The 19413-nt window shown below is 40.3% G+C and overlaps 1 protein-coding gene across 6 annotated transcripts in view; it reads left to right on the forward strand.

The window, feature by feature from the left end:
* The window catches only part of PPP2R2C (protein phosphatase 2 regulatory subunit Bgamma), a 301475-nt gene that overhangs the window by 160420 nt on the left and 121642 nt on the right, over window positions 1–19413 (forward strand). For 2 of the 6 annotated variants that reach the window (XM_031943424.1, XM_031943423.1), the window contains exon 2: window positions 12305–12456. The exons of 3 other annotated variants lie outside the window; for them this stretch is intronic. In XM_031943424.1, the coding sequence (XP_031799284.1) occupies window positions 12408–12456 (49 nt within the window). In that variant the 5' untranslated portion in view covers window positions 12305–12407. Of the gene's footprint in view, window positions 1–12012; window positions 12178–12304; window positions 12457–19413 lie in introns of all 6 variants that reach the window. One more of the 6 variants, XM_031943420.1, reaches the window with a different exon arrangement.

Consider the following 19413-nt stretch of genomic DNA (forward strand, 5'->3'; position numbering starts at 1 on the left):
ATGATTACCTTTCAGCCAAGGGCCAGACTGCCCAGACTGATTGCTAATTGTTTTTTTTTTTTTTTTAAATTCTGTCCATAAATTTTTTTTAAGTTATGAAAAATATGCTTAGAAATGGAAAATTATAGTATTTTGGAATGAAAAATATCTTAGGAAGAAATAGAATTGGTGTCTATTGTGGCTACACTGTCTTTGTCTATAGAGGTTAAAAGCCCAGTATAATTCAGATAACATAAACTGTCAGAACTCCTTAGACCTAGAATATGAGAGCTGGTACTACCTAAAAACAGGACATGGAATGTGATAGAAAAGGAGCTCGTTTCACAGAAGAATAGCACTGAAGGCTTAATTTCTTAGCCATTCCTCCTTCCCTTTCTGCCAAAGAAGGAAACTAAAATCCAGAGAATCATCATCCCAGGGCTTTTCTTTGGCTCCAGAAAGCAGCCGATTACTTTTTAATGAAATTGAGCCTGAGGATTGGACTCACACATACTCCATCCCTTTCCTTTCCTTGTCATTTCTTTCACCAATAAGATGAAATACAATGGAACTGTATGAGACAAGGTACTCCAACTATTTTCCCTAGTAAGGAGGTCAGGACTAAGGAGCAGGAGAGTGGCGAGATAGGATTAGCAGAATGTTCAACCTGTGGATTAATTACTAGAATTTAGCATTGGAAGAGATTTCAGAAATCATCTGCACACTAGCCTCATCATTTGATTTTTAGATTACAAAGAAGTAAAGAAGGAACTAATTATTAGAAGAAGTTAGTAGCAGAGCCAGAGTTACAATCTAACTCTTCCAGATTGACTTTCTTGTCCACGAAACTGAAGCACCTGATAATGAAAGTGTGTGTGTGTGTGTGTGTGTGTGTGTGTGTGTGTGTGTGTTTTAATGGAATAAGTTGGTTGGAGTCTGTGGTGTTGCTCAAACATGGCAACCCAGAAAAGCTGCAGTACTGTCATGGATGTCTTGGAGCCTATATGAAAAGCAGGAGAGTAGTCAGTGCTTGAAGGACTAGAAGCTGTAAGAGGCACATGTGAAAGATAGAAATAGATGACAAGATGGTGAAGATGCCCTTTGCCTATTTCATAATTCTGCCCAGGGAAGCTGATCTCCCTGTTAGCTATATGTATCATATAGTATTCATGAAATAGTGAGTTTCCATGTAGCAGAAGTTGCTTTGACTTGACCTGTTAGCAGGGATGTGATCATGGCAATAGGGAGAGAAGAAGAAGAAGGAGATACTTCTGTAGCACTTTTAAGATTTACCAAGCCCTTCCCTTATACCATGTTGAGCACCTTCTGGTTCTAGGTCAATTTGAGACTGCCTGCAGGATCTAGGACAGATCTAGGACAGACAGCACTCTACATTGTCTTATTCTCCTTTGTTGACCAAGGTCTCTTCCAGCTCTAATAGTCTGTCTGTCACTCATTCATGATGTAGTAGTAAAAGGCCTGTGGAATTAGGAGATAAGTATTCTAATCCTCACTCTGCTTCTAATTACTGACCTTGGATGACTTTTTCCCTCTTTAGACCTGTTTTCTGCTCTTTAGAATGAGGGAATGGGACTGCCTGGTCTCCAAGATGCTTTCCAGTTCTGGGAAGGGTCTGTATCTTTATTTAGCAACATGAGATGATTCAGCTCTTCAAGGAGACAAAGAAATGTCCTAGAAAGGTTAATTTACCTCACACAAATGATCAGTAACTTCCCAGAATAGCACTGTATAATTGATCAGCCAGTCAAATATTTATTGAGCTTCTAGGAAAGAGCATGATATGGTTTGAAAACACAACTGTGTGACCTCTGTCAAACCTCATGTGATTTCCTGCTTTGGTCAAGGGCATCAACGTACTTCCAGGTTATGGGCTTGAAACTTTAGAATCCTCAAGCCCTCCCTCTCTCTTATCCCACAGATCCAGACAGTTGCCAAATCTTGCTTTTTTCTCCCTCCACAACATTCCTTGCATTGTCCATTTCTCTCTGCTCCCAGGATCACCACCTTAATTCAGACACATAACCTTTTTTTCCCCCCTGAAATAGTGCAATAGCCTGTAATTGGTTCCTGACTCAAGTCTTCTCACTCCATCATTTTCCTAAAGTAGCAAAGTGATTTTCCTAACATGCAAATATGATCACGCCACTCCTCTACTTAATAAATTTCAGCACCTCTCAATTCCCTTTAGAATAAAATATAAAATCCTCACTTTGGCTTTTAAAGTTCTTTAGTCTGCCCCCAACCATGTTTCTAGCCTGGTTGTATATTACTCCTTTCTTAGTGCTCTCTAGTCTGGCTAAACTCACCCTTCCTGTCTTGACACTCACTGTTCACCCTTTGTCTTTGCCTTGTCTGTGCCCTTTTCCCAGAATTCACCTCTCTCTCACCTCCTCCTCTTAGGATTTCTCCTTCTCTTCAGTACTTAGCTCACATGCCACTCTCAACATGGAGCCTTTCCTGATCTCTTTAGGTAGTAGCATGGTCCCCCCACCTCCACCCCAAATTACCTTGAATTTGTTTTGCAGATACTTGTAGATGGAGATGTTGTGCTGTCCCAGGTATGCTCTTTGAGGGCGCGGACAGTTTCATTTGTTTTTTTTGTTTGTTTGTTTGTTTTTTGTTTTTGTTTTTGAATATTTAGTGCTTGCATAGTGCCTGGTACTTAATAGGTGTTTCATAAATACTTTTGGTTGATCAGGCAGCTCATTTTCCCTATTTGGGTCTCACTTTCCACCACAGTAAAATCAGCCACAAAAATCTGAGCTGTCCTTCAGCACCAACATTCTCAGAATCTCTAATGTTCTATGTGGTGCTCGGGCTAAGTGCTCTGGGGCTTGCAAAAGGATCTAAGCTCTCAAGGAGTTTATAATGCAGATGAATGATTAAAAAAAAGATATAAACCCATGAAAATATAAATAACAACACAAAGAATCAGTTCTGGAGACAGCAGCAGATGAGCCAACCACCAGGCAGAGGCACGTGACTAATTGCCCAGGAGGGATCCAGACTAATTGCTATAGATCAGGTCAGATTGGATTCGCTTTGACCAAAAATCATCAAAAGACAAGAAAAAAGCAGGTGTGGTCAGAGGCTGGGAGCAAATTATGGAGGGCCTCTGAGCATGAAGGCCTTCAGTATTTCAGAAGCAGTTTCAGAGAAGGGATTCTTAAACCCTGACCAAAAAAAAAAAAAGTTTTAGAGAAGGAATTCTCAAACCCACACACACACACAAAATGTGTTTTTGATGCAGGCTATTCCCCTTGGTCAATTCTATTTTATTAAGTGTTCCCTCTCTGACAGGAACTATACCCTAGCCTATTCCCACTGGGTAAACAAAGGCAAAAACAAAAGTGATTTTCAGAATCAAAGGCTGTTTTCTGATTAGGTAACTGATCCTTACCCTCAGGGAACTTACTTTCCATTTCAGGCTACACAAAGAAGAAAACAAAATAATTTCAAAAGAGAGAGAGAATGAGCTAATCACTGAGGATCTCAAGAATGGCTTCATGTAGAAGATAGCTCCAGAACTGTACTTTGAAAGGAGTGAGGGATTCTCCCAGGCGAGATGAAGAGATTGCATATTTCAGGCACACAGGCAGAAGAGGACATGTTTTATCCAGAGAAAAGCTAGTAATCTGGCCTGTAATGAAGAGCCTGTGAACCAGTCAACCCACAAGCATCAGTGGCATTTTGAGTATATTTTAGGCCTGATATGTTAGCTATCAGGGAGGCACAGATTTTAAAAATGGGCTAGAGGCTGCACTCAAAAAGTATGAACTCCACAGACGAAGACAACATGGCCCCATAAAACGTGGAATATTTTCTGTATAGAAAGTAAACGCAAGATTATTTTGGTAGGTAAAACACTAGCAGCTAAGGGGCTTAGAAAAACTTGGTACCAGAAAGAATACCTGAGCTCATGGCTTTGAAGAAAGCTAGGGAGTCTTAAGGAGACTTGAGGAGGCACATTTTCAGCAAGGGCCAAGGCACTGAGATAGAGATGGAGTATGAGAAAGAGCTCGCTGGTGGGATGGTTTAGGAATAGTCACTAGATAATATAGAATATAGAATAGAAAGCTGGATTATGAAGGGTCTTAAATGTCAAATGAGAATTTTAATTTTCCTTTTATAGACAGCCATTGAAGATGGTTATAGGGGAGTTTCACAAGTCAGATCTATGGTTTAGAAGTAACAATTTTGTCTGGTGGAGGATGGATTCAGGAAGGCACATAATGGATGCAAGAAGAGTCTGGATGCGGTAATTAGGGCTGGGATGTATGAGTAGGGAGAAGGGACTAGGTGTGAGAGATGTTAGGAAGGTAGAAGTAGCATGATTTAGCTACTGACCAGAAATGGGGGTGAAAGAGAAGAAAGAGTCAAGAATGACTCATGTTGCAGATGTGGATAAGTAAAAGATGGCAGGAGGAGAATTTGTGTTCTTATGGCATAAGAAAAATACCCTTTTAGATTTATATGACTGATGTTAAGTAACATGAGTAGAACCAAGACTACATTGTACACAGTGACAAGAAGATTATATGATGATCAATTCTGATGGACATGGCCCTTTTTAACAGCAAGGTGATTCAGGCCAATGAATTTGTGATGGACAGAGTCATCTGCACCCAGAAGAAGGGCTATGGGAATTGAAGGTGGATCACAATAGAGTTTTTTTTCACCTTTTTGTTGTTTGCTTGCTTTTTGTTTTGTTTCCCACTTTTTCCCTTTTTGATCTGATTTTTCTTGTGCAGTGTGATAATTATGGAAAGATGTATAGAAAATTGCACATGTTTAACATATATTGAATTACTTGCTGTCTAAGGGAGGGGACAGAGTGAAAGAAAGGAGAAAAAATTGGAACACAAGGTTTTGCAAGGGTGGATGTTGAAAATTATGCATGTGTTTTGAATAAAAAACTTTAAAAAGCAGAAATACCCTCTTATCTTTACATCTTTGTTACATATAAGTTATTTTAATCAAATGTTCATTAGAACTACCTTAAACTTCTTTCATAACTATGGAAAGGGAAAGCATTCTGGACAAAAAAATAGAGAGGATCACAGGGGATAAACTGGGATGGTTCTGATTGCATAAAATAAAAGTTTATGTATGAACAAAATTATAATTATGGTTAGAAGAAAAATAGGTAACTAAAAAAAATTAGGACATCTTTCTCTGACAAACACCTTATTATGCAAGTAAAATGGAGATTGATTCAAATAATGATAGCTAATAATAACAGCCAGAATTTCTGTAGTGTTTTGAGTTTTGCAAAATACCTTGCAAATATATCTCATATGATCCTCACAGTGGCCTAGGGAGAGGGGGATAATTATTATCCACACTTTACAGATGAAAAAATCATGCATTTAACCCAAGGTCACAGAGCTAATAAGAATCTGGGTTTAGATTTGAAATTACAAGAACAAGCATTATTTTCTGATAGATAACTGGTCAAAACAATATGGAAAAGCAATGTTCAGAAAGAATAAAGTCAGAGTGCTGATACTCTACTGAATACTGTCCCAAAACACTAATAATGACTGGATTGACAATGATGACACAAAAGAAAAATGACAAGTTTTTTGAGAGCCTTAGGAAGACAGGCACACTGATAAAGTGGTCCTGCCATTTTGGAAATGACATCCAGAGGTTACTTAACCTTATATTATTACACTATAAGAAATGTCCGATTTTATTATTACATTATTAGAAGTAACAAAAGGGCCAGATTCAGAGAAAACTTGGGAGGACCTGTGTGAGTGTGCAGAACCAAGAGAACAATTTATAAAATACCCACATCATGGTGCAAACGAACAACTTTGAATGACTCCAGAAGGATGATCAGTGAAATGACAAATTATGACTCCAGTAAATCTCCCACTCACTGGCAAAGAAGTGATAAACTAGAGGCAATAGAAAGAGATGTATATTTTCAGACAGACAATGTGAGGATTTGTGTTGCATAACGAAACTTATTTGTACAAAGGAGTTTTTGCATCTATTAGAAGGGAGTTGTAGGTTAAGTGAGAAGAAAAATTTTTTTGTTGAATTATTAAGGGAAAAGCAGGAGAGAACAGGAGGAGATCGAGAAGGTAACACATAAGCAAAAGCCAAAACCAAAGTATAGATAATACAGAAAAAAGACAACTTGTACCTAAAAGAAACTCCCACTTTCATATGCAGTTTTTTGGGATTGTTTTTATATGCCTATTGAAATGACTGTATTTGTAATGCTTATTAAGTTCATAACTTTTGTCACAAGAATATAGAATGTATTTAGAATATTTATAATGTGAACATAAATGTTCATAAGTAAGTTTCATAGATATAATATTTGTAATATGAAGAGTGCTCACTCTGGAGTCAGAAGATCCAGGGCTTGTTCCTACCACTGGCATTTACTGCTTTTGTGACTTTGGCTAGATCATTTTACTTTTCTAACCCTCAATTTCCTCAGCCATAAATGAAGAGGTTATCTACAGTCTCAGGGGAAGTTAGTGACCTCACAGATCCCCTCCCCTCCTGATCCTTGAGCCTGTGATGCCATTAGCTTTCAGAAGCGCCTTTAAGTTTCTGGGCCAAAGAATCGAGACATAGACATTGTAAATCTATATCTACACACCCACACACCTACACCCACACCCTACACACACATACACAAATTCTATGCTCTAAAGCTCTGCACAGCATACACAGAAGAAACACTTTCTTTTGAGTCCAAGAGGATTCTCCAGTGTAGGTAAATGAGTTGCCCCTTCCCATCCCTCACTGTTCTCTCTATCATACCTGTGCTCAGGCAGAGGAGAAAACAAAGTCTTATGTAGTGGCATCCTGGGCATCTCCCGGGAGAGGACCAAAGGTTGGCCATTCCCTTTGCAGTGGAAAGTGACCTGGATGGGGAGTCAGCTGCTCCCACCTCCCAATCTTATACCTTCGGTGACCTCTGACTTTTCCTTGGTGAGTCTCATTTTTCTCAGTGACAAAATGGAGATGATAATAGCAACAGCATCTGTTTCACAAGAATATTGGTAGACTCAAAGGAGATCATTTGAAGCTGTGAAGCTCTCTGTCTCTTAATCATAAAACATTAAGCATGGTGCAGTAGAAAAGGAGGAAGGCGAGATCTGATAGCACCTACTGTAACCTTGGGCATCTCTTCACCATTGGTGGATGCGAGTTGATCTCTGAAATTCCCTCCAGCCCTAACTCCTCCAATCAGATGATCTGTAACATTCCTTTTGCCTCTCAATTCATGAGACTGTGAAATCTGAGTTTATAACCATTCCCCTAATTCCTTGAGAAAATCAGAATCAAATGGACATAGAGGGGAGCTCCTGGGTCTTGCTTCCTCCATGTTTCTTTTCCTTAATTCCTCCCCATCATTATTTAGAGATGCCCTCTTTTTCAGTGGCACTCCCTCCCTTCCTTTATGAAGGGAAGATTGGAACGATGGGCCATGGGAGAAAGGGGGAAGAAGGGTATGTAGGAGGCTATAGTCAGTTTCCTGTCTTTAAACCTCGGCTGGATGATCCAGTTATGTTACATTGGCTGTCCCTTTTGGGGTATGGACAGGACTGGATGACCCCCAAGTCTTTTATTGTAACATTAAGACTCAAATGACTGGTGAGTCCTGGGGAGCGTCACCCTCATTCTATGTATTGTGGGCCAATGCAAAGAGCTCTGGACAGTACCAACACAGGTAAAGGCTGTGTGACCTTGGATAGTTGGATACTTTAAGGTTTCCAAAGCACAGTCTCCTCATCCCTACTTGGAGGAAAGCTCTTTGTAAACCAGACTCATTGTTGCTTTTAATTATATGACATGGCCTTTGGTTCTCACCATTAGGTTCTTAGGTGCAACCTTAGCAGAAAACGTTTTCCAGCAGGAGATTGTCCAGATAACGCTGCCCACCGTGACTTGCCCTGCCCTTGCACACAGTGGAGTCACCCATCTTTCTGACACGAACCCCTGAGCATCTGGGTTATTCCCTGAACTCTTACAGAGGGCTCATCAAAAATGACCAAGCTTCTCAAATTAAAGACTACTATCCATACGGGTATTCATTAGTAAGAAAACATCCACAAAACTCTACTGTGGGAGGAGTGCTGGGTTTGGGATACTGCTGACCTTGATTCCAGTCCTGACTATTGCATTTTCAGGGACAATCTTCCCCTAGCTGGATTACATTTACCATATCTGTGAAATGGGTAGCCTTTCACTCTCCCACTCTAATTCTCAACCCTTAGCATTCCCAGGCAGCATCTCTGACATGTGCTTTGGAAGAGTAAAGAATTTCCCAATCTAACAGCGTTTGAAATACTGTACACCCACGTACTGTGACTTTTTACGAAAGAGTTTTCTGAAATCCAAAGGCCTCACTGTTAGGGTCCAAACTGGCAATTAGCTAGTCACCCAAAAGCTGCCTCCTCCTTTTCCTGGGCTGAGCTTGGGATCTTTTTAGAAGTGCTCACATCAATCGTTTTCTAGATTACAGATGGCAAAATATTCAGGAAACCACACATTTGACTTGACAGAAACTTGTGGAAATCAGGAGAGGAAGGTCCAGGCATCAGCTCTGCTATTCCCCTTCTGTATGATCCTCAGGCAAGGTACTTCCCTGCTCTGAGACTTCCCAGCTCTGAGAAATAAGCAAGGTTGGGCTAGGTTTTCTCAAAAAGAGTTTTCAAATCTGTCTTATGATATTATGATATCAAATCTTTTCAGTGGTTTCAATCACATTTATCATCACAAATATCATCATCAACAAGAGGGGCAACAATGTTGGGCAATGGATACATAGCTCTGGGTCTGGAATCGGGAAGAGCCGAGTTCAAATTCAGCCTTAAACATTTACTAACTGCTTGGCCCTTCATGAGTCACTTAAAATTCCTGAATTGTAAAAAACTTAATAGCATCCATATCCTAGGGTTTTGTGAGGTTCGTGAAATGAAATAATAATTGTAAAGCACTTAGCATACTATGTGAGACATCTGTAAGTGCTATGTAAATATGGACTGCTATTATTGTTCTTTTTATTAGCTTTTTATCTATGTGAAAAACCATGAACTTAGATATTCTTTTCCAGTAAAGGCATCTGTCAGGTGGTAAATAACTGATATCTTCTGGAATTGATGTTTTGTGTCAATGTTTTAATTATTCTGAAAAAAAGTTTCACAAGTTTAATACTTTCAAACAAAGAGGCACTGGTGGAAATACGCAAGAAAACTCTCTGTAAAAACATTATATATCCCCAATGTTTGTGTATGTGAACATTCATGAGTATACTGTCCAAACTAACTTTTCAAATTATGGTTGATTCTTAAGTATCTTGTTATATGAGGACACGTTGTACAGAAAAGAGAGATTGGAACAGGACCCACTCACTGTTCTTGACTGCCTTGAAAGCTTGATTGGAAGAGGGAGTGGATTAGACATATTCTGCCTGGGATTGGAGTTGAGCAATTAATTCAACAGAAATTGCAGAGAAAAGATGTAAGAAGAAACTTTGACGATTTAAATTAACAATGGAATCGGTCGCCTCATGGACGGGACAGAGGAGGTCTTCAAGATTCTAAACTGTTGAAGAATGATATACCTAATTTTATATTACATTAAGGTAGAAATCAAAAAATGAAGGGGTAATGAAATTATTATTATTTGTTTTTACCTCGAACACTGGTTAAACTTTTGCTCAGTTCATTCACATGGTATCATGCTCAACTACTGAGCAGCTTATTTTTATGGTGGTTTTTATATCAAAGTCAGGGTAGTCAGAATAGTATTATAGGGCAAAGAACTGGTCTTGGAAAGAGGGGACGTAATGCAAAACTGATGATTGCTTCTTAAAATCCAGCATAATATTGCAACAATGACTCGTCAGAAAATTGGCCCTTGGGTGACACATCTTTTGACTTCAGCAGTTGATGAAAACTATTTCCTAAGAGTTTGAAAGGATTTGTATCTGTGATGGAGGAAACAATCACACAAGTCAAACCATGGATGTTTTCAAGCATTGAAACAGAGAGAATCTGAAGACTCAGAAAACTTCAGCACCAATTGAAAATGCTCTTTGGATGACATTAATTCAACAGACATTTCCTAAGTTCCTGCTCTGTACAAGGATCAGTGCTGGGCATGTGACGGTCAAGTGGTTGTGTGGTACAGAGGATGCTGAAGAGCTCTCCCTAGAAACTTGCTTGAGAATTTGCAGTGTCATAATATTCCATAACAGCATCCATCCTCAGTATATTGCTTTATGGAAAGCATCAAGCCAACTGGAGGAAAGTGGTCATAAATTGAAGCTTAAAGCCAGTGAAGATATGGAAATCACCCAATTTATTTTTACCCAGAGTGCTTTAAGATTTAAAAAATACAGAGTATTTGGATTGTTAAGCCAGTTATGAAAAGAAAGGCAACTGGAGGAAAACTGACCCAAGGGAAGGGTAGTCTTGGCAAATTGCCTGGAACAGCAAAGGAGTGTTGAAATTTTACTCAAGTTCAGGTGAACTCAAAGAGAAAAATGTTCCTTCTGTCATCATAGCCTGGAGAAAGAGAGAGAGAGAGAGAGAGAGAGAGAGAGAGAGAGAGAGAGAGAGAGAATAACACTGGCCATCACTGTGCTTTTAACATACTGCAAAAGGAAGTAGGGCACCAAGATATAGGCTATCATGAGGGCAACTCTGCAAGATAGACTTGGTATAGTAGAAAGGGTGCTGGTTCTGAAGTCATAGCATGTGAACTTAGAATTCTGCCTCTCTCCTGGATGATGTTGGGCAAGTCACATGATTTTCTGGGCCTGAGATTCTTCACTGTGTACTTAGGGATTGGACTAGCTAACCTATAAGATCTCTTTTTGCGCTCTAAATGTACGATTCCATGAGTCTGAATCATTCATTTCATTGGCTCTCTCTCTCTCTCTCTCTCTCTCTCTCTCTCTCTCTCTCTGTCTTTGTTTCCGTCTCTGTTTTTGTCTGTCTCTCCCTCTTTCTTCCAACCTCTTTCTCTCTGCTATCCTCCCCCCTTCTCTGTCGTTTCCCTTTACTCCTTCCTTACCTCTCTTTCTCTCCCTCCCTCCCTCTTTCCTTCTTTCTCTTTCTCTCTCTCTTTCTTTGTTTCTCTTTCTCTCTATCTTTCAGTCAGAGGGTGAGGTTCATATTTCCCACTTCTTTTCTCAATTCAAACTAAATCTTCCCAGAAATGAATAGGGCATGTCTTGAGAACATCCTTTCTCTCACTATACTTTATTCTTTCCCACACAACTGGGAATGATGTCAAAAGACACATTTTACTTGCTCAAATGTAGTGTTTTTTCTGGGTCTTCTTATCAAGATATTTTTGGGGGGTTGTTTTGTTGTTGTTGTTGGGTTTTGGTGGTGGTTTTTGTTGAGCTGGCTTCTCAGTGAGAAGTCAGTAGAAGCAGGGAATTTGTAGTCAAAGGTCCAAGATTTGAATCCAGGGTCTCCTACCTCCTGCCTCATGACCTCGGGCTTCAGAGCTTCCCTCTATAAAACCAGTGAACTGGGCTCACCTTTGAAGGTACATTGTAGCTCTCGAGATAATGACCAGCTCATTGTTTGTTAGTTTTTTTGCATTTATCACAGATTCCCTTTTTTTGGTCTAGGGAAAAAACCCTAAAAAAATTACACTGGCCCTTTGGGAGAAATGCACATCTTCCTGAAACCATCTTTGAAGATTTCAACTCACCTAAATTCCCTTTTATCCAGCCACCTTCATTTACTGCAGTGAGGAAACTTCTCATTCAAATACTAAATGAAAACTTTCTCCAAGGCAAGAGAATGACCAAGCAACGTTAAGACCCCAACACTAAGAAAAGCCAAAAATCCCGGAGGAGGAGGTTACAAACATGGATTGCCCTTTATGATCCATCCCAGCACACTCCTAGGAGCTTGTTCCACTCAATACAAGAGAGTTATTGGAGAGGGCCACTGGCTTGACCCTCTCAGGTTGCCCCTGTTTTTATCTTTCCATCTGTTTTTCTGTGTGTTCTAGAGACGTTGTGATCTTTGCTTGTCTATTACTATTCATTCTGGAGTCTTCGCTGATGGGTGATGGAATGGGCCCATAAACCACAGTGGACTTCTTTCTCCGTTGCCAATATCCATCCATGTCCTGAAACCATCAAAGGATGCTCAAGTCAAAGATATTGGTCATCAAGTAGGAAACTGATTAATGCCAAAATTCCCTGCCCATTTTTTTCTTCTTTTTGGTGGGGGTGGTGGGAATTTTTCCCATGTTTGGCCGAAATTATCCAATGGCTTTGTTTTCACATTTTGTTTGAAAGATACTACTTGCTGGATGCAGAGTGGGTGGATTCAACTTTCTTCTGGAGCCTGAACAGGTCATCACCGGGAAATTTCACACCTTACCTGGCTCTCCTGGAGAATATGGAAGGTGAAAGCATCTATGAAGTTGACTCTGAAGATGGGGTTGGAGGTAAGGGTGCCTGACTATCACTTGTCTTTCACCCCTTGACTGAGTGGTTTCAGGGAGTCTTCGTGGAGACTGAACCTCAGGAGCTTTAAAAGGAGGAGATGGTACACAGGAGGTGGTCAGGTCCCTGTTTGTATCTCATTAACTTAGAATAAAATCAGTGAATAAAATTATTTAATGAACAGCCCCACATGCTGATCACCACATGATCCATGCATTTTAGTAGGACTTTGCTCTTGTTTCTCATCATAACTGTGAATGATTAAATCCATGGGTTATTTTGTGGAAGTAGCCTTAACCATGTATTCACATTAAAAATGGATTTGGAATTACACTTGAATCTCCTCCCTCCACTTTGCATCCCCAATTCAGAGCCCTTTCTGTAGCTTTTCCTCTGTTGCTGATTTCCTTGGTCATGCTTCTGGGTTCCTATCAAGGTAGAGATCTTGGTAGCTGAACCTAAAGCTTCTCTGCATTGGTGCCTCCTTTCCTTTTCATAGCAATCTCTTAGCATATCATCAGAATATCGATGCTTTCTGGCACTAGTTCTGGGTTGTCTCAAGGATATATAGCAGATGACTTTGGGGGGTTTCCTAGAGTTCTTTTTTCACATTCAAGGCCATTGTTTTCTTGACCTAACGCTGCTCGTGTGGGTCCTTATGTCTTGTTTAAGGACAGGACAGTATTACAGGATTGTGTCTGGCATTAAGGGGATATGGAAACCCAAGGGGTCTAACATTTAATAGTCCATCCATTATGCTATGGCTTCCTTCTGCCTAGGCACTAAAGATCTTAAGACAAAAACCTATTTCTGCCCCTCCAGGGACTTGCACCCTTTTGATGGGAATGTTCTGTCTTGGCTCTTAGCAAGGAGAGGAGATGGTGGGGGTGGGGGTGAACAATGCTATTTACTTTCTGTCCATTTGGGAATGCTTTTGACATTTATTAAAATAAGAATTTCTAAATATATCAATTCCTCCGAGAGAGGATCAGCTTGTCAGTATATGACTTTGACCAGGAGGCAGGGATTCTACTCTATAAGTCAAAAGAGGTGGCTCATAAATCAGAATTTCAGCTTTCTGACTTTGTAAAGAGGGGCTGGATGTTGGAACTTCTTTGGCAAGAGCCAGAAAGAAGATTGGTTGGAGCCAAGGAAACTGGCACAAGAGGAAGGCTGAAATGATGAGAACTGTGGATCACTGGAGTGAGCCGGTAATCTGATTTGGGTCTTAGAGATCAATAAAGGGAATTGGCTTGTAGCAAGGTCTGGTCTCAGGCTCCATTGCTGAAGAGTGTATTTGGGAGTCCTTCCCTCTCCTTGTGACTTACAGGGCAGTCCTAGGGAGAAAAGGCAGAGCTGGGCCCAGCAACTAGCTGACCATAGCCCCACAGCAAAGTCCTGTGGGGTTTCAGAAAGCAGCTGTAGAAAAGTATAACCCACTTCCTGTGAGTCACAGCTCCAGCCTCATCTTCCACTTCCACCTCCCCAAGTCCATTCTAAGTATGGAACTAGACAAGATTGGTAAGAGAATGGGGAGAGATGAAGTTTGGCTTTTGACTTCATTTCAGCCTCCTTCTCCCCAGTCCTAGCTCCCCTCTTCCCTCTTGCCTTATCACAGGGTCTTGTTCTCAGCTGATTTTTTTTTTTTTTACTAATTCTTGATGAAGTAGTGGCTGATATCTACTCATGGTGTTATCCAAGAGATACTATAATTGAACACGAACCTTTGAAGACTGGAATGTCTTTGAGACTCAGAGGAATGTTCTTTAATGAGGGACCTTTTAAACAGTGCAAGCCAGAGAGCTTTCAGACAAGGGTCCTTGTTAAGCTTCTCCCAGGTCTCTCAGTATTTGTTATTAGTGAACATGTGGTAACTGCTAGCATAGGTACAAAGAGGTAGAAGCAGCGGCATGCTGGGAACAACTGGTTCTTCGAGAAAAAAACGTGGTTGCACAGAATACTTTTAAATTGAATTCATTGTGGAGTCATTGTGAGCAACCAATAGTATGGAATAATAACCAAATCTCTATTATTAGGACAGTCCCACTCAATTAAGACTGTGGTTTTGATTTGCTGATATCATTATGGTTAGAAAATATATACTTATACACACACATACTTGTATAGGTGTGTGTGTATGGTTGTGTGTGCTCATGTGTGCGGAGAGACAGAGACAGAGAGAGACAAAGAGACAATAAGAGACAGAGACAGAGAATGTGAACTTGGGCTCTGTCAAATCCCTTCTCTTTTATTTTCCCTTGCAGTAAAAGTATTATGAATCTTGAAGAAAAACCCTGATCTTTTAGAACTTAGGAGAGAGACTATGCTGAGGATGAGCATCAGTCTCAGAGTCAAGAAACCCGAGTTGAAATCTTGCCATTGCTCCAAAGTGATTGACCACTGGGTTTGTTGCTCCTATGTAGAGAGCTGGTATATCACTGGTGCTCCCTCTTCCCCAGGATAGTTGTGTGAAGCAGGAGATGGCTCCAGAGAGGGGCAGCCTGCTCTCTGACTCCGCTTTCCTGCATTGCAAACCACAGAGATTGGGGGAGATGAGCCTTGAGATCCCTTCTAAGGCTCTTCTCTCCCCACTGAGGAGAGCTTCTGAATTTAAGAAAGGGGCCGAGCTCAGACCAGAAGTGGTTTCCACTGCCCTGGTGAGAGAATGTCCCTGGTTCGTGCATCAGGAATCATTGGTGGGGGCCAAATCTTTGGTGGGGGCAACAACCTGGAAAGGGAATCGGAGTGCTCTTCACAGCCATCATGAGGCTGGTCTGCAAAGTGCCTGACTGAGATTCAGGTTTGGGAAAAAAGCCATGTGGAAACCCTGCCCCACTGGCCTTCCTCTGTTCTTTTCCTTCCTGTCTCCCACAGCCCCCCACAGTCCTGCTTTTGATGAATTGGAACTTGCCCGGCTCTCTGAGCTAGTTAATATGTATTCAGAAGACTACCAGAGGCATTCTCATCCAAAGTAGCTGCTTCACTAACAGCTGTGGTGCTGACTGGGAGGCTCAATCGGTACTTTGTGCTGAGTCATGGAGGAAGGAAGCTGATTGGCTCCAAGTACTTGTGGCACCATAGCAACTGACTTGTGACCCATCTCCTGGGCAGCTGCTCCATCCGTACTCAAATCAGAGCCAAGGAAAGAAGAGCCTCTTTCAGATGCATTTCTAGCATCCTCAGAGGCAGCTAGCAAGGGCCTTGGAGGGGGGAACTAAGGCTCCGAGCTTACAGAGAAAGAGTTCTGATGCTGGAACTTCCTCGGAATATAAATCAAGATGCCTTCCCTCCACAGCACTGCTGGCTCTCTATAGCAGTGCTTTCAGCCTTATCTTGATGTGTTGGGAAAAAATGTTGAATCCACTTCCTCCACTGAAGCATAGATTCTGTGATTTAATTTTAGGGAAGAAATCAGGAGGGGACAGGGTACAAGTGCTAAATTATGAGCCCAAGTCTCAGTTTTGAGATAAAATTTTCCAGTAGTATTTTATTTTATTTTTAACAATTTTAAATTTAACAAAAATTATTTTAACAAATACATGTAAAAATACATGAAAATTATTTCAACATTTATTGTTGTAAGATTTTCTATTGAAAAATTTCCTCTCTTCCTCCCTTATCTCTCTCCTCCCCAAGTTAGCAAGTAATCTGAGATAGGCTAAATATGTGCAATTCTTGTAAACATATTTCCATATTTGTCATATTGTGCAAGAAATAACAGACCAAAAGGGTAAAAACATAAGAAAAACATAAATATCCTAAAAAGGTGAAAATACTATCCTTTAATCCATATTCAGTCCCAGTAGTTCTCTCTATGGATGGGTATGGAATTTTTCATTGAGATTACTTCTGAAAGCAATTGCTCTTCCTCATCTATGCAGTGAAGAAGATGGTAGATGGCAGCTGAGACTCCTGCTCTAAATCCCATTTATATAAAATCGTGGCTCAAATGTGTTTTTAAAGTTATTTGTTAAAAGGGGACAGCTGCACGTCACAGTGGAGAGTATGACACAGAGGTAGGTAGATTCATCTTCCTGAGTTTAAATCCTGCCTCAGACACTTACTTAGCTGTATGAAACCCTATTTACCTCAGTTTCCTCATTTGTAAGAAGAAGCAAATGGCAAACTGCTCCAGTATATCTGCCAAGAATCAAAAAGAGTCACATATGACTAAAAAATTGTCTGAACAAAGCCTGTTAAAAATCATGTAAAAATCCAGAAAAGGGACTCTCATCTTAGTCCATTTAGCGTAAAATAGTTTTATAGTCACATTTCAATACATGACTTTTCTTCCTTTCCCACTGCATGGAGCTTAAGTGCTAGTCCTTGCAGAACTCTCTGAGTGCCATCTTTTCTTTCATCCAGTTTCTTATAGCACTTTACCCTCTGTGTATTGATCTCTTCTTTCCCTGTAATCATGGGTATTTTTGTACTTATCCTTACTCATCACCAGGACCTGTGTCATATCTCGCTTTGTCTCTGCAGTCATGAGCACAGTGCTTTGCGTAATTGTAGGCAACACATTAAACTTGACTCAATTGAATTAAAGGACTTTTGCCAATTGTTAGTGCCTGGCACATAGTCAGTGCTTACTAAATGCTTGTTCTCAGCATTAGTACTAAGTGCTTACTAAATGCTTGTTGATTGATTGATGCTCTTGTGATAAGTGCAGAGGAGGAAATGGGGTCATATCTACTGCTGTATGCACTGAGAGAGAGCATCAGATGAAGCACATTTTAGTCAGAAGGCCTGGTTTGAAATTCTGACACTTGATGGCTATTTATTGCCCTCAGATGAGACACCTTTCCCATCTGAACCTCCATTTCTTCATCTATAAAAATGGAAAGATAATGCTGTTCTACTTGTATTATAGGGATGTGGGGAGAAAGGCACTTTATAGATTGTACAATTGAGAGAGGAGCTGTTAGAATGCGCATGCATTTGGAGTGAGCTAAGGGGCTGTCTTGACAAGTGACTCCATTGAAAACCATTTCTATTGAAGCAGCCTACAGCTCATTTTGAAGTTAGTCTTAAAGGGTTGCCAAGGTTTCCTGGAATCTGAATGTTTTGGTAATATTAATGAAAATAGAAAATCGCACCCAGAAAGCAAAGCTATGTACTTTTGCATCTGGGCAGGAATTTGTGAATTTGGCAAGTGTGGAGTTGGCCAGAATTTCAGAGAAAACTTGTTCTTTGTGATTTCTCCATCTCTAAGTGGGTCTCTTTCCTCTGGACACAACAGAATAGCATGTGTCCTGTAATCCTCCTGGTGGGAACTATTATGGTAATCATCTTCATTCTGTTATGCAGAGACTGGGCAGGTAATCTGCTTTGTCATTTTGCATCCCAGCAGAAAGGTGGAAATGCTAATGGAGAATCAGTAGTAATAATACAAATAGCTAAGATTCTTATAGGGTCTAAAAACAGTCTTCCCAAACTTTCCAGCATTATGCCAAATCCTTTACATTTGGGATATAGCCAAGGTAGTCTGCTAATTCTTCCTCACCCATGTCACTCATTCTTGCTCTGGGTCTTTCTCCTGGTTTTCCCCCAGTCACATAATCATGACTCAGCTTCAGCATCCCTTTCTACAAGATGTCTGTCTTGGTCCATTTGTTGGTGCATTATCCTCAGGGGTACCCTGGGCTTGGCTTTTTATTTCGACGAAATGTCCCTCAACCTCCCTCAGCAATATGTAAAATCCATAAAGGAAAGGACCATTTCATTTACATCTTGTTTTTTCCAGCACCTTGCCCATAGTGGTTGCTTCATAATTCCTTATTATGTGATACGAAATAGCATGTGATGGTAAGTCTATCAGAGCAGTGGGAAGCCAAGTAAATAATGTGAGATTGTATTTGATTGGGGCTTTAAAATATAGCTAGAAATTCCAAAGGGCCTGCTGAAGAATTCCTGTAGTATTAGGATCATCTGGGGGATGGCCCAAAAGCCTGAAAGGAAAGAGGAGGGATGGAGAGTCATCTGCATTGGCAGGAGCTTAACGTATTTGGCATCTTTTCTCTCTTGAGACTCCCCAATTTACCTGGTATATATCTTTTTTTTTCTCATGATTATTTGAATGGTGTCTCCCCATGATGTTATGAGATCTTTGAGAGCATTGTGCTAATGCTTGACATATAATAAGTACTTAATAAGTGCATGTTGACTAACTGCCACTGGAACGGTTAAAATGATGCTAAATTATGGAGGGTTTGGAAGGTCAGACTAGATTTCATGGCAACAGTGAATAGTGAATTTTTGTATGAGTCATTACAACATTTGTAGTAAGTTTACCTTCTGTTGACTCGTTTCCTTTACTTTGACATTTTAATCCATTTGTCCTTCATAATTCCCCTATAATGCAGCCAGTATCATGATTCTCAACTTAAAGATGAGAAAACAGAAACCCATTGACCTCCCCAAGTTTACAGCTTTATAATGACTAGCATCTGATTGTTTTTTGTCATTCCTCTAACTTTTTAAAGTTTGATCACTTCTTACACGTCATTTCATCTTTCCAACAACTTGCTGAATGGTGCTTGGGAGAAGTATTAGAAAACATATTTTATAGGTGAGCAAACTGAAGCCCGGAGAGACTGTCGCCCCCGAGGTCATACAGCTACTTTAAGCTAGCTTGATGGTAATTTAACAGCAAATAGAGCCATGAATCCCTTTGCCAAGAGGAACATTAAAATCTATTAGAAGGTAAGATAGTTCATCATCATTGTTTATTTCAACATGCATTTATTAAGTACTTAACTACCTGCCAGACACTGTGATGAGCACCAACTGGGTTCAGTCGAAATTGTGTGGGGAGCATTGTGTTAGTGATGGCAAGAGTTTACAGAAGAGGGGATCCTAATCCTGAACTTAAACACTTGATAACAGAGGAAAATTAAAGCTAGTTGATGCATTAAAAGCCAGAAGTTTTCACAAAATATTAAGGCAACTTAATGGCG

This window comes from Sarcophilus harrisii, chromosome 6 (genome assembly GCF_902635505.1).
Source record: "Sarcophilus harrisii chromosome 6, mSarHar1.11, whole genome shotgun sequence".
In the NCBI taxonomy this organism is placed as follows: domain Eukaryota; kingdom Metazoa; phylum Chordata; class Mammalia; order Dasyuromorphia; family Dasyuridae; genus Sarcophilus; species Sarcophilus harrisii.